Source organism: Nannobrachium achirus (assembly GCF_963921795.1).
Source record: "Nannobrachium achirus genome assembly, chromosome: 6".
Taxonomy (NCBI): domain Eukaryota; kingdom Metazoa; phylum Chordata; class Actinopteri; order Myctophiformes; family Myctophidae; genus Nannobrachium; species Nannobrachium achirus.
Genome location: NC_137815.1, coordinates 54,752,765 through 54,768,196, shown reverse-complemented (window position 1 = coordinate 54,768,196; position 15,432 = coordinate 54,752,765). Strand labels below are relative to the sequence as shown.

Sequence of the window (15,432 nt, the reverse complement as noted above, 5' to 3'; positions counted from 1 at the left end):
TAAAGAAAGTCGTTTTCAACATTTTGAGTGTGTTTTTGTGTCTTTTTATTTATTTGTCTGCCTCTAGTTTCTCTTCATCCTTTATGTTGGAATTATACCCTTTTCCATGTATCCATGTGTTAAAGCAGTGGTTCTCAAACCTTGTCATGTCACAGACCGCTAAATTGATAAATATTATCCTGTGGACCTCCATTTCATGGTGTGGTAGACTAGTAGTTTCTGGGACACCAGTTTATATTAAATTGTTGTCTAGCAACTAAAGTTTTCAAAAAAAAAAAAAAAAGGAATGGAGTAAAAGTACAATATTTGCCTATGAGATGTAGTGGAATACAGAAGTAAAGGTAGGCCTACTGAAAATTGTAAATGCTTCAGTAAAGTCAAAATAGGCTAGTACAATTTGTAAGTAGGCCTATTATAGTACAGTAGCCTACTAGTAAGTACTGTTACTTTACACCACTGCGTTACGGTAGGAAAACGTATGACGTATAGACACACCTTCGTTTTTTTGGAAGGACACCAGGGGACCGTGACGTGAGTCTTGGGACCTCCGCGTCGCCAAGGACAACCCACCCCCACCCGACCAGAGCGGTCCCAGCAGGGTGACTTTTTTGACAGTGACACTGACTGACTATGACTGACTACAACTGACTGTTGTGGAGGTGATCACATGCTGCTCTGACAGACAGCGTACGGTCGGTGTGTAAAGTAACACTTCAAAGATCACCAGCGCTACAGCACGCAGGAATACTTGCTTTACCAGCGGAAAAAGGTAAAAGGCAACATGTATAATAACATGCGATTTGGCATTAGAATCTAGTACAGTATGTTTGTCATGTTATACGGATACGGGTAGATCATGTAGAATGTAGGCTATTAGATGCGAGATTGTGGGGGTAAATAGTCAAGACAGAGTTGTTTGCGTAGGCTTTATTAAAAACTACGTTTGATGTTGTACAGTATCACTGCGGCTTTGGCAGCCGCAGCGCCGGTAGCCTCTACGCCGACGATGTGATGTGGCAGCGCAGCGCGCAGATCATCGCTGTCCTGGGTGCTGCTTGGCTCTCTTCTTCAGCGGCGTCAGTTCAGAAAAAGCTAAGGTATGCCAACCATGACAGTCATGTTGCCATACCTTAGCAACGGGCACGATTACAGTACATTTTATTATTTTCCCCTGTAGCCAAGGTATGGCAGCTGCCATAGCTTGCCATACCCAATGGACGCCTCTGCCCTTCTTAACGCTATGTCACCTATGTATGTCACCGATGAGCCCTTGCGCTCACAGCCGCGGTAGCTCAGGCTGCGCAGCCTCTCGTCTGTAGTCAAAATAAAAAATACACTTTTGCCACTCACCAAAACAAAGACGGTACTAAAATGTTGAATGCCTACTTTCCTGAGTGGGAACACTCGGAGCCCCCCACCTCACGTCTAAAATACACTTTTTGTCCAGAAAAGAAAATATTTCACCTGATGTTTTAGCTACTCCACATCGCCCTCTACAGGTCTTGTCAATAGAAGATTCCATTGACCAGATTTTGCCTTCCGGTTGAATATCTTCTTTTCTGGCAAAAAATGTGTATTTTAGACGTGAGGTGGGGGGCTCAGAGTGTTCCCACTAAGGAAATTAGGCTTTCAACTCTCTAAAGCCGTCTTTGTTTTGGTGAGTAGCAAAAGTTTTTATTTTTTACTACAGACGAAAGCCTTTCTTGCGGCGTAAGGGATCATCGGTGACATAGCCGAGGGGTTTTATTCGTCACTCATACAAGTAGGCTGACAGTGAAATGTCGGCGTAACATGCTCTTTGCAGACAGCAGACCGCAGGCTTGTCAACTCTCCTGGATCTCCCAGGAGTCTCCTGGATTTTGAACCCCTCTCCTGGGAGTCTCCTGGATTGGCAAATCTCCTGGATTTCTCCTGGATTTTGTATCAAACTCCCAAAATTCACCAGAACACAGGAAATGACATCTACTATGTTAAAAATTTTCTGGGGGAGGACCCCCAGACCCCCCGCTTTAGGGGTGGGGGCAATGCATGCAAGAAAGATCATACAGATATTCACTTAAGTAATGACTTAAAGATGAGAAATCATTATTAAAGATGTCCTTTTGCTTCAGTCATCAAATCTGTAGTAAAGCAAGCCTGATAAAAGTATCAAACATGCACAAAATTCACCAGAACACAGGAGATTAAATCTACTATGTTAAAAATGTTCTGGGGGAGGACCCGCTTTAGGGGTGGGGGCAATGCATGCAAGATCATATAGATATTCACTTAAGTAATGACTTACAGATGAGACGTCATTATTAAAGATGTCTTACTTTGCTTCTGTCATTAGATCTGTACACCTACATTTGGCATATTAGGCTGAAATTGTACACATGCTAGTAAAGTAAGCCTGATAAATGTATCAAACATGCACAAAATTCAGGAACACAGGAAAACACATCTATTAATACGTTTTGGGGAGAGGACCCCCCAGACCCCGGTTGGGGAGTTCCGCGCACCCCCCAAAAATAAATCTCCTGGATTCTGACAGTCCAATGTTGACAACCCTGAGACCGTGATGTAACAAGATTTTACAGGATTAGCCTAGTACAGGTTAAAAGGAGTTAAGTAAAGGAGTGAATAATTAAGCAATATATGATTGCAGAATAATATGCAGCAAATAGGCTATTAGTCTAGTAATTCTAGGAAAGAATCCACTCAGGTTGGAAAAAATTGTGTTATTTAGTTTCTCAACTGATTCTGACAGGAAATTAGGTCTACTAGCCAGGATAAAAAAATCTACCATAATCTGCTCACTGCAAATACCCACAGTGGCCAAATCAAGTTGGGCTCCCATCGACTTTCTATACAGGAGGAAAATACCCAGAAAAAAATCTGCTTTAAGTAGGATGTGAGGGGTCTAACTAGGGGTTTGTCATGATGCTGAATCCATTGCAAGCATTTGTTTTGCACAAAAAACATTCCTTGGGCTAAAAATGGCCCCAGAAAATGATGGTTTAGTGATGAAAAGTGATGAGTCATCACTTTTCATCAGTTTTGTGGGCGTTTTCTGGGGCCAATGAATGTTTTTTGTGCAAAACAAATGGATTCCATCTGAATGAAATGTGCTATACAAATAAAATACATCATCATCATCATCATCATCATCTTTATTATTATGTTGTTGTTGTAAACAATAAAGTGTCTTTGTTTCAGAATGGGCAATGGGCTGCTGAGAAGGATATTTTGATTGATGTTACTGTAAGCCTATAATCTCCATCACCATGTCAAGCATCCAAGACATGGGATCTGCCAACTTGGCCGAAGCCAAGAAAACAGAGCCTAGAATGAATGAGAAGAAATGCTGTAAGTAGCCTAACCTGAACCTGCATGCTAGTCAACCCAAATGAGTTGTTCAGAGCAGTAGTTCACACATATTGAACATATTGATGTTGATTTTCTTAAAATGATTTTTGAAAAAGCACAGATCTATGTTGTCATGAAATGTGTAAAATTCACAGAAGTTATTGCTCAGTATTTGTACAGTAACACAAAACAGGTAATGGTAGAAGTCAATTAAGTCCATGGTTTGTTGGCTAACCTCAGATGCACAATGGATGACAGAATGGATATGTGACATTTTGTCTGTGATCCGCCAGTGAAAACAACCGATCCGATAGACTGATACTGCACTTTTTTTGTGTGTGGCAATTATGACGAGATCTTTTTGGGAGAGTTGCTATTTTTTTCTACCCCATGTTATAATTACATCTGGAGAGACAATTATAATTGTGGCTGGCTGGCCTAGTTGTAATGTGGTCTCAGTCATTCAAAATGGAAGCAAAAATATGCACACATGAATCTTCTCACAGCACACCAGTTAGTAGTAGGCCTACAAATGCCTCCAAACTTGCCACAAATATAAGTCCTAGGTTGGGACATTGAACAGTATAATATTTGCCCCACAAGTGTCGGGGTTCACGGCACCCCGTCTTTAAGGTACAGTAGGAAGGTACCAAACGCCTGAAGGGCTATTCTTTCTAGTGGATATACAGTACAGGTTTCAGTCTCTACTGACTTTCTGAAGGACACAATGGAAACTAATCTCTCTCATTTTACTTATCTTTGCACCATTCCATGTTTAATTTCCTGTCTGTTATGAAATGTGGCCTGTCATATATTTCACAATGCAGATGATTAACAAGAGAGAATTAACACAATTATTGCACATATGGTAAAACTATTTATTCATGTATGACTGATGTTTCTTCTGTTTAGCCTGGGCCTCCTATATGACCAACTGTCCAACGGTGATTGTAATGATCGGTCTGCCTGCAAGGGGAAAAACGTACATGGCCAAAAAATTGACACGATACCTCAACTGGATAGGAGTCCCTACCAAAGGTAATGAGGTAGTGCTGGAAGCCTCCTTCTATATAAACTGAAATAATAGACATTATTCTTAAACGTATCCATGTTGTTGTTTTTTAAATGAGGACCATAATTATTCAACCTTTGTTTTAAAACCACAAGTGTGTTGGTCCAACCTGGTTTCAATATAGGTGTGTTAGTTTTCAAAATTAGAAAGGGTATTTTATGACTTTCAAATACCTTCCTATGGCAGTCTAAATTTCCAACATTCGTGCCACTTGCCACCCATCAGTCAATGCAAACAGATCACATCAAGCACTACAACTATAACTATAATAAAGATATATTTTTAAAAATTGTTCTAACTCAAGTGGATGCCATTGGTAAACTATATAGATATAGTTGTAGTTATAATGCTTTGGTGTGGACAGCCCTTAATTCTCTGAATATAGTACTTTGGCATAGGACTGGGTTATATGTACTGTTTGTATAGCAAGTCTATCATAGTTATCACAAAATTGTCTCCAAATTTATGATGATTTGAATCTTGAGTAGTAAAATGTAACTCCTCGGAGATAGAACATTATCAGTCAGATCAGTCAGATCTTGGTTTATGCTGTATTATTGACAGTAATAACATTGGACGTCAAAACACTTCAAGGGCAAACTGTTAACGCCATTTGTGTGCCACAAATATGTGTGCCCTTTGCAGTGTTTAACTTGGGTGTGTACCGGAGAGAGGCTGTGAGGTCATACAAGTCCTATGATTTCTTCCGCCACGACAATGAGGAGGCCATGAAAATAAGGAAGTAAGTTCCCCACGTTTTGAAGAGCGAATGTGGTAAGTATGAATTGAGAAAAAGGGACCCCAATTTAAACAAGCCCCAAAAGCTTTCTTGTGGTCTTTATCCTTTTAGTTAACCTTGTATCAGTGAACCGTACTATCCTGTACCTTTTCCTATGCAAACTTCTAATACGTTTTCAATCAATCAATCAATCAATCAATGAGTAAACAGATTGTTTTTACACATTCATTCTCGATCATTTATGTTCACCATTATGGGCATTATTAGAATCGGCAGTGTAATAAACTGCATTGTGTGAGGGAGTATCATATTTCCTGAGCTCCATGAGTCAGTTGTTTCATTCTGCAGTCTCCACTGCTGCTTTAGTGACTAAGCTATTTTTGGGTCAGCAATCAATATTCAGGGCCAGGTTCACACAAGCGTTATCTCCAACAGCCATTGTCTGTGTAAAACTTGAAGTAATGCACACATACTCTTTTAGTCTATGTTTGTACAGTAGTATGCATATTTACTTATTATAAAGCACTGTGTAACTTGTGTTTGGAAAAAGCTATATAAGTGCTAATAAATGTTTTTACTTGGACACACTCACCACTCACATGAGGTGCTACAGTACAACCAATGCTAAGCACTGACCTACATATTACACATGCTGCTGCTGTCAATCTGAAACACCTACAAGCTTTGTAGAATGTTGAATGGATTCTAGACCCTGATGTCTTAATATGTCCAAGTAGGCATGCAGCAATAAAATATGTAACTTCAGTTCAAGTTCCATAAAATAACAAAACTTTGTCTAATTTCTCACCAATTGGTCTCATACAATTCTGTTCAACATCATTTCCACATAACATGCAAGAGCTAAACATTTATTTGTATAGAGACAGCAAATTAATCATTACAATAGATCATTACATTATTTCTCTCTTTTTGCCATAGACAATGTGCTCTGATTGCTCTTCAAGATGTCAAGGCGTATCTGAAAGTAGAAGGACAAATTGCTGTGAGTCCCGTTTGTCTGCTTTTCTCTGTATTAATTTGAATAGGTACATTTTATCTCATCTTTGATGCTGGCATACTTCAGGACGGTGCTAAGATGTTCTTAATCCTCAGCTCTCCTAAAATAGTTTTTGTCTCAACCTTGTCTTAACCTTTTGATTCCTTTCACCAGGTGTTTGATGCAACTAACACAACAAGAGAGAGACGAGACCTCATTTTGGATTTTGTTAAAGAGAATGAATTCAAGGTAAAACCAACCAAACTGATTTATTTTCCATGCATCTATTACTGCTTATCCTTTTTTACACTGTAGGAGGCGAGCAGTCTAGAAATGGGTCTGTCTTTTGCAAGTCTGTGAGCCCGGGTCTTATCTCAAATGTCTTGGCCACATACACCATTTGTATTGGAACCCTCTCTTATGTCCCCTTGATGGGTCTGGAGAAACCAAATAAAAGACTAATAAGTAAACAAAACTCAAGGCAGACTAAATCGTTTTCACCTAGGCCATAGTACTCCTAACTCCTTACTCAGAGGATAACAAAATAAAAGAAACAAATAGGAAGGTAGTTTGTTGCTGAAGTGACAGGGCTGGCTGGTTCTGGGAATAGGTTCCAGCAGCTGAATGTTGAGGTGGGGTAGTCCAACCTAACGCGGACATTCTATGGCCCCGACAGATCTCATCGGCTCCTCCAGCGTCTCGGCAGGGACGCGGCGGGGGACATGACTCCTGCTGCTGTCCGCTTTGAGTAAATTTAGAAAGTGATCCGCGGTGGAAAACGAGTGATAAATCATAGCAATTTTATAATGATAATGGATAAACCTAAACAAACCAGTTCACATGAACAATACTGATGTAAAATAAGATATCTGAACAGCTACATATATTTGATGTACAATTAAAATGTCACAGGGTTACAGGGGAGCTATCCCAGGCTTTTCTTTCTTGAAAAGTCTGGATCCCGAGGCTAGAGGTGGGGTGACCGTATACCATTCCACCTGCGCCACCATAAGAATACAACTTATTATCTGCGGGCTTGAGAATAGATAGATAGATAGATAGATACCTTTATTATCCCAAGGGGGAAATTAAGTCACCCAGAGGCGGCACAGCAGTTAAGGATACAGGACAGTAAGAAAAGGAAAAACGACTGTTGTGTACAGCCGACAAAAAACAAACAAGAAAGAAGAATAAACAATACAGGAGAATCAACCATACAGAGCAATTAAGTTAAAAAATATATACATATAAAGTGTTGAGAACACAAAAATAAAATAGTAGTACTTAACGTTTCTATAATGGATTGCAATTTTAAGGGACTTTTCTAAGCATATTGCAAACTCAAAGAACTTACAATGGTCCATTCATTCAAACATCAATCAATCAATTCAAACAAGAATCTGGAAGGAGTGTCTCATCCACACTCGGCACCGACATTGTCAAATTCTCCACAGTAGTTGGGGGCCGAGAATAGCGTATGGGGAGACAGAACTAACATCCTAACTTCCTTGAATACACATAGACTTTTACGTTTAAACACGTTCTTCAGGTTTCTTTTAACATCATCAACCCATTCATTTATCTGACTTTCACAGGCAGTTGAGTCATAAATGTGACATGTGACATCCCCTCTTTCCAACAGGTGTTCTTTGTGGAATCTGTGTGTGACGACCCAGAGGTCATTGCTGCTAATATCATGGTATGTTCTGTCAATTTCTGTAATTCAGTGCTTGTCTAAAACGTAGACTGAGTCTAGCCCATAATCTATTAATACTCATGCTGTGTCCTTGTTTTGTCAGAAATGTTTACTGCTGCACATTGTTGGCAGTGGTGTAATGTAATTAAGTACATTTACTTAAGTAATGTACTTAAGTACAATTTTGAGTTATTTGTACTTTACTTGAGTATTTCCAATTTCCAGTACTTTTACTTCTACTCCACTCCATCTCGGATCCAAATATTGTGTCTTCTACTCCACTACATTTATTTGAAAACTTTAGTTACTAGTTACTTTTCAGATATAAATTATAATATTATAAAACATACATAAACCTCTTTAGCCCTATTTTATACCGTGGCCATTTGAAAATAGCTGATCTACAAGCTCACAACGCGTCGCATCGCAACACGTTGTGAGCTTGTAGCCAACTTTTTAGCCAACTTTTACTTTTGGTACTTTAAGTACATTTTGATGCCAATACTTTCATACTTTTACTCAAGTACATTTTTAATTCTGGACATTTACTTGTAACGGAGTACAGCTACAGTGCAGTATTGATACTTTTACTTAAGTACAAAATGTGAATACTTTTTCCACCTCTGATTGTTGGAATGTGTTGAATACCTTACCTTATTTTGCAGGAAGTAAAAGTATCAAGTCCAGACTACCCAGAAAGACACAGAGAGAGAGTGATGGAGGACTTTCTCAAACGAATAGAGTGCTACAAGGTTACTTACCAACCATTAGACCCTGATGATTATGACAAGTAAGGATGTATGGATCTTCATGGGCGTTGTGGTGATATTTTCTCACTATTTTAAAGAGTTCCCATTAAAAGTGTAAATTGTGACTGTAGCTGATGCTGCAATTGTATTTACTGTCTTAGAAATTGGACAGTTGATGGACCATCATTTGGCCTTTACCAGCAACTATGGACAAAAAAGATGCTCCCTGCAGCTCTGACAATAGCCAGTAGGTGGAGGTAGAAAACAACCATTCTGTTCTTGTTCCATCCTTCCACAGGGAACTGTCTTTCATCAAGGTGATAAATGTGGGCAGGCGTTTTCTGGTCAACCGGGTGCAGGACTACATACAGAGTAAGATAGTCTACTACCTCATGAAATTCCACGTGCACTCTCACTCCATCTACCTGTGTCGGCATGGGGAGAGCACCCACAACCTTGAGGGTCGCATCGGAGGAGACCCTGAACTTTCACCTCGTGGGAAGCAGGTGCACTCCGTTTTTTAAATAGTCGATTAAATCAATTAGTTCGAATAACCTTTGCACCCCTATACTCAAGCCTGGAATCTCTTTTGACAATGAATTTGCATGTTCATTTAACTTAAGAGTCTTCACTCTGGATTTTACTGTGTAGGCTAGTAGGGCTACCTTACGATTTCTAATCATAACAAATGCCATGTTTTCTCTCTTTCTTTTTCATCCCCAGTTTGCCCAGGCACTGCGTCAGTTCACCGAGGAACACCAGCTGTCAGACTTGAAGGTGTGGACCAGCCAACTAAGGAGAACCATCCAGACAGCTGAGGAGCTGGGTGTTCCCTACGAACAATGGAAGATACTCAACGAAATTGATGCTGTCAGTAACCTGATTTCTGTTCACTGCTAACAATTTATTCCTTCTACTCTCTGCATTGATGTAGTTTCCTTTTATTGTTTGCTTGTGACATCAGACACCTTTTAGCATTATCTGTAGACATGATCTCACTCTCTTGTCATGCTCCAGGGCGTGTGCGAGGAGATGAGCTATGAGATGATTGAAAGCTCATTCCCAGAAGAGTTTGCTTTGAGGGACCAGGACAAATACCACTATCGCTATCCAGGAGGAGAGGTAACCTGGATGTCACTGTACTTGCACCTGTTCAGGCCAAAATACCTTTATTTCATTCCACTTGTGTAAGATACCACACCAAGCACGGTCAGGACCTGGACCAATCAGTGATGTCTCGATTGGGGCCAGATCACAGCCCATATGGGGATGATCTTGACGTCATTACCAGGATGTCATATGGACTTTTTTGTTTGACAGGATTATTGTTATTCTTTGTAATGTTCGTTTAAATATGAGCATATAAGGTTATATTCTGGGACATATCTAACTAGTTATGATATTTATCTAGCCTAGAATATCACCTGATTTCAACCAACATAAATCCTGTCAAACAAAAAAGTCCATATGACGTCCTGGTAATGACGTCAAGATCATCCCCATATGGGCTGTGATCTGGCCCCAATCGAGACGTCACTGACTGGTCCAGGTCCTGACCATGCTTGCTGGGGTACCAGCCAAGATTAAACATTTTAAAAGAAAATAGTACACATGATGTCGATAAGCCTATTTAAATAAATTGGGTGGAAAGATAAATGTGTCTCCTCTGGCTCTCTCTGTAGTCCTATCAGGATCTTGTTCAGAGGCTGGAGCCAGTTATCATGGAGCTGGAGCGCCAGGGAAACGTGCTGGTCATCTGTCACCAGGCTGTGATGCGCTGTCTGCTGGCTTACTTCCTAGACAAGGGTGCAGGTCAGGGGAAAAACATCATAGATCATTTATACTTGCGATTGTGTCACTGCAAAAATAACTGATCTTCAAACGAACAAGACAGGTTTTAATGGTGGTGTGGATACCATGTGGAACCTGGACGTCATGTTGACACTGACGTCAGATTGACTTTCCATTGACTTCAAGTATACAATTTAAACATAATGTGAAAAATATTGTAATTCTTTCTTAATTCCCACAGATGATCTACCATACATGAAATGTCCACTTCATACAGTGCTCAAGCTCACACCTGTTGCCTATGGTACTGTAGGTCTTTCCTTTTTTAGAACAAATTTTAATTTGAAGAAGTACAGTTCAGTTCATACATATTTTATGTCTTGAGCATGCTTCACCTGGATGTATTCTTTCTTCTTCTTCTTCTCCAGGTTGTAAAGTGGACATGTTTTATCTTGACGTGGAAGCAGTGAATACTCATCGAGACAGGCCTCTTGTAAGTCTGGACCAGGCTAAGAAATGAATGCTGTATCAATGTGCATTTGCCACATCTGAATTGCAGCCTAAAACATATTAAGTCAATTGTGTTTATCTACTATTGATAACATATCCAATGTAAAACTCATTCAAACATTGACATGTTCTGCCTTGTTATGTCTGCTAATTCCAATGTAGGTGCAATGCAATCCCATTGTAGGTGCAATGCATTCACAGTTTACAGCCCAAACATGATAATTGCTTTGCTTCTTTGACTCATTCCCTAAACGTCCCTGCTCTGTTCTGCTCACACTAAGGAATAACCTGAGTGTGTTCCTGTGTTCTTTGAGCTCCCTAATTAATCAAAGTGGCTCGAGCTATGCCTGAGTGAGTAGCTAACTTGATAGTCCTTATTAGGCTGTGGCTGAATATACATCTCTGCTTGCTTGAACTGAAATCATTACCATCCCTCTGCTCCGGTCTCCTTCCGTCACTGGTTTAGTGGTCATAGGTTATTTGTATACTTACATTATACTGTATGGATAAATTGGGGAAAAAGCCTTGTCATTTTTCTGGCCTTGTCATAGTAGGCAATAGGCTCATTTTCTGTGAAGATACCAACTCTTAGCTCATATTGTAAGCTTGTAGAAGGGGTATTTTTAGCGAAGATATTTGGTCTAGGAAAGGTACCTGGGGACCCCGGTCAACAAAGTATACATATATGGTTTAAATGGTTAAGGAAAGACAATTCAGTTTGATCCGCTGCTTTGCTCTTGAAATCTAGTGCAAACCTAGTCTAATTGTTACCTCCCATTCTGTGGAATAGGCTTGTTGACTTGATCGGATCAAATGCTGTGTCTTCTTGTGTAGTCGGGTTTATAATGATATAAACTACTACTATTTGTCCTGTAGTGTAATTTCATTTATGTTTCTTAACAATAATGTTGTTATGTTCCCTGTAGTCTTTCTTTGTGTTTGTCTGTGTCTGTGTCTGGTGGAGGCCGAGGTGAAGCCCCAGGGAGCTTCTGGTGTTGTGTGCTCCCAGCTACAGTATATCTATATTTTTCCTTTAACGTTTTTGCGGTGTTTCCCCTTCATCTCCTACCAGGGTAGAGTCACGAGGGAGGCCACTCCCCTCCTGCGACGGAATAGTTACACCCCCTTGTCCAGTAACGAGTTCAAGCGACCCAGACTCTACAGTGCCGGGAACCGCCCCTGGCTGCCCCTCGCCCTCACCCCTGCGGCTCTGATGCCAGAGGGACAGCAAAGTGAAGTTAGTGTCAGAATCACCCACTTTAAATCAAAGTCAATAACTCTAATCAGACCACCAGCCTCTTCCCCTCACTCACTCACTCCCCACCCACCCCACCAACCCTCACCTAATCGATAGCATTGCCCACTCTTGGATGGTTCAGTATATGTGTTGCAATGTAGGGGGTCTACTTCTCTATCTGTCTCTCTGTTTCTCATCCCTTTCCCCCGGAAAAGTAATGGTTCTTGTTGAATGCAGCAACCCCCTGCTAAATGTTGTGGCTCTATCCTCCACCTCAGCTAGCTGTTTGTTTCATGGCATGAACTCGGCTTCACAGTTGGTTCAGCTTCAATATGCACAGCAGCATGCATACAGTACTCTTATTTCTGATCCATTGAGTTAATGCTTTGGTCCTGTGCTAGCATGCTCTGAAAAGCATAATAGTAATATAAAGCCTGATATAAACTTTGTTGCACGCCAAAAATAGGCAATCTACAAGCCCACAAATGCATTACCCTGCAACGTATTGTAAGCTGGTAGATCTCACATTTTAAGTATAAATCAAGCATAAAGAAACGCTCCTGTATGAGTCAGCATGTCAGCCTACGTAGCATATGGACGACACACTCAGACCTCAGTGACGTTTTGTTAGAGAATCCAAGCCAGAATATGTTTCACCAATATAATTACTTTTATTAACTAATAAAATGTAATGTTATTGAAACCTTCTAGCAGACCATATGGCACATCACTCGTTGTTTTAACATACAGTATGTAGGGTCAGCTCAGGCAGATGTGTTAAAGTTTTGAAAATGCATAATTTGTAAATGTTGTGTGTTTGTGTGTATTTGTCAACCCTTGCTGTGTAAGTACCGTGCTTCAGTCCTTCTCCACATTTCTATCTATTTCTATCTTTACCCACCCTCCTTCCCTCTGTGTTCTCAGCCTCGGATAGGAAGCATTTGTCTGTGAGTATTTTGGAGACTTTCCTGCCCCAAACCATCCATTTCTTCTTTCTCCCATGTTTTATACCCCTATGTTTAACCAAAATGGTTTTATGTTCATATTGAACCACGTTTAGGTTTTAGAAACGGATTTGATTGTGAAACCGATTGTCTGCCTTGTTTTATCACAGTTATCTGCAGTCATTTCTTCATATAACATAGATCAGTGGTTCTCAAACATTTTCATGCAAAGGACCCCCAAATTCATGTAGATTTAGCCACGGACCCCCATCTGAAAATGTTTTCGTGCCAGGGACCCCCAGAAGAGAAGATCTGTGTAATATATATATATATATATATATATATATATATATATATATATATATATATATATATATATATATATATTCAAACTCTTTCAAGATTTTTCGAAAATGTTCTTATGTATGAGCTTGTATAAAATATGGATAAAGGGTTTAAAATGTATTTAAAGATTTAGCAGGGGACCCCCTGGAACTCCCTCAAGTACCCTGGGGGTCCCTGGACACCACTTTGAGAACCAATTACATAGATATTACTGTAGATTTATCAATACTTTGGTGGTTTCTGAGAACTTTATTGATGAATCAGTTAAAATTGAGGAAATAATTAGACATTTGTCAGTGAACAAAGCAAACTGTAGTCTGGATTGATTGAAATTGATTGCAGTGCAGATCAGTTTCTGCAAAACTAGGTACTAGTTGGTATTAGAATATGATCGGTTCATCATCATAAACCACATTATTTGTCTATTTCTTTTGAAGGAACCCCTGTGTGAAGCAATCGACTATGACAGCCCTGAAGAAACTAGTGACGGTGTCTGTTTCTGAGTGACTTGGAAGAGAAGCCTGTGTCTTTTTTCTCCTCTCTTCTCTCTTCTCTTCTTGTGGCATGTGGGAATGCTTTCGGGATTCATATATAAATCTCTCTTATGCCCAAAATGTTGCATCAATTTCAAAAGGTAATATTTATTTGTGTCAACGTATCCACTATCCAGTTTTATGATTCTATATTATGTCATCTTTCTCTTTATAATTATTATTATTTGTAATCATATTCCTTAATATGATTGTAAAATGGAAGAACATTATATGCATTTTCATAAATGAGGCTGCTTGAGTACAGGGTCATCTCTATATTCCTCCTAACTGACTGTGCATGCTGAGGCACCAGAATGGAAGAAGCTTTAGTCTCACTTGCACGTTTGCCAATAGAAAACAAAATCAACCAGTGGAACATATGTACATCCACAGATCGGATTGGTAACTAAAGCAAATTGCATTGTAAATGCTGCATTGCCTTACTGTGATGTTTTTTTTGTACTTTTACAACTTTGTAAAATCCACAGTGTTCATTTATCTCTTAGAGTGTACAAATAGAACCAAATAGAACCGTAAAGGTCCATTTGGTTACATTTGTAGTTTGTACACACCGAGCTAAATATGGATAAATTAACACTGAGGATTTTTCAGTTTACCATTGGACACTTGTGAACCACTGAATGAAATGCTATCAATTATGTTTGATTTTGATGTTATAATAAATCAGTATTGCTCATTATACAATAATGATTATGCGATCATACTGCATATGATCTACTTCTGAAACCGTGTAGATACTGTATTTAAAATGCATATTTTTATAATGCAACCATAATGGTTAAGAATGTTAATACTGCTTTGGAGGTGTGCATTTTAGATTTATCGTCATCTGATCTGATTGTGTTGTGCTGTCCGGGAGAAGGGGGTACGTAAGTAGAGCCAAGTGAGTAAGATGAGCCATCCCGTGTTCAGATGTGATATTTGGTCTGTCCTGCTGTGTACCATTTATTTGTTCAGATTGTGTTTATGAAAAATGATTGCACACCACATGGCACCACATATACAGTACAGTATATGAAGATAGAAATAGGTTGTGTTTTTGTTAATTATGTCTATGTGTTATTTAATGAAAATGGGAACTTGAGCTAATTTGCATCAACTTTCCCCACATTGGGGGTAATGAACACTTTTTTTCAGTGATCAGTAACTACTACATTATACGCAAAAGCTTGTTTCTAGGGGGCACAAGAACCTGAAGTATGTATTCTTTCATTGTTGTATTGGAAATTGTATTTATCCGGGTGTGACCATGCAAAATGTATAGAGTGGCTCATCTTACCTCATTCTCCCTTATACATTGTATACTAAAATCTGGCAAAGAAACTCATCTTCCCTTCTATCACAAGAGCACAATGCATTGTGTGAGATAAACTGAGATACTGAATATCTAGCCTGTAGCAGTGTTACACAAACACTGGATCGGGACCCATTTGTGGGTCACCGGCCCATT

At 39.6% G+C, this 15,432-nt stretch overlaps 1 protein-coding gene across 2 annotated transcripts; it reads left to right on the top strand.

The window, feature by feature from the left end:
* Nucleotides 1-3,266: 3,266 nt before the first annotated feature.
* Nucleotides 3,267-13,960, top strand: pfkfb2b (6-phosphofructo-2-kinase/fructose-2,6-biphosphatase 2b; the record flags this gene model as incomplete). 2 transcript variants are annotated; one of them, XM_080728687.1, is made up of 16 exons in its annotated part: nt 3,267-3,348; nt 4,261-4,386; nt 5,066-5,162; nt 6,099-6,162; nt 6,331-6,405; nt 7,799-7,855; nt 8,518-8,642; nt 8,900-9,107; nt 9,325-9,471; nt 9,619-9,723; nt 10,284-10,413; nt 10,634-10,696; nt 10,821-10,885; nt 11,975-12,139; nt 13,064-13,086; nt 13,866-13,935. In XM_080728687.1, 16 exons carry the CDS (start codon nt 3,267-3,269, stop codon nt 13,933-13,935), a joined length of 1,602 nt encoding a protein of 533 aa, XP_080584813.1. The 2 variants fall into 2 exon arrangements, with proteins under 2 accessions (XP_080584813.1, XP_080584812.1); XM_080728686.1 differs by lacking the exon at nt 13,064-13,086 and having other exon boundaries at nt 13,866-13,960.
* Nucleotides 13,961-15,432: the final 1,472 nt, after the last annotated feature.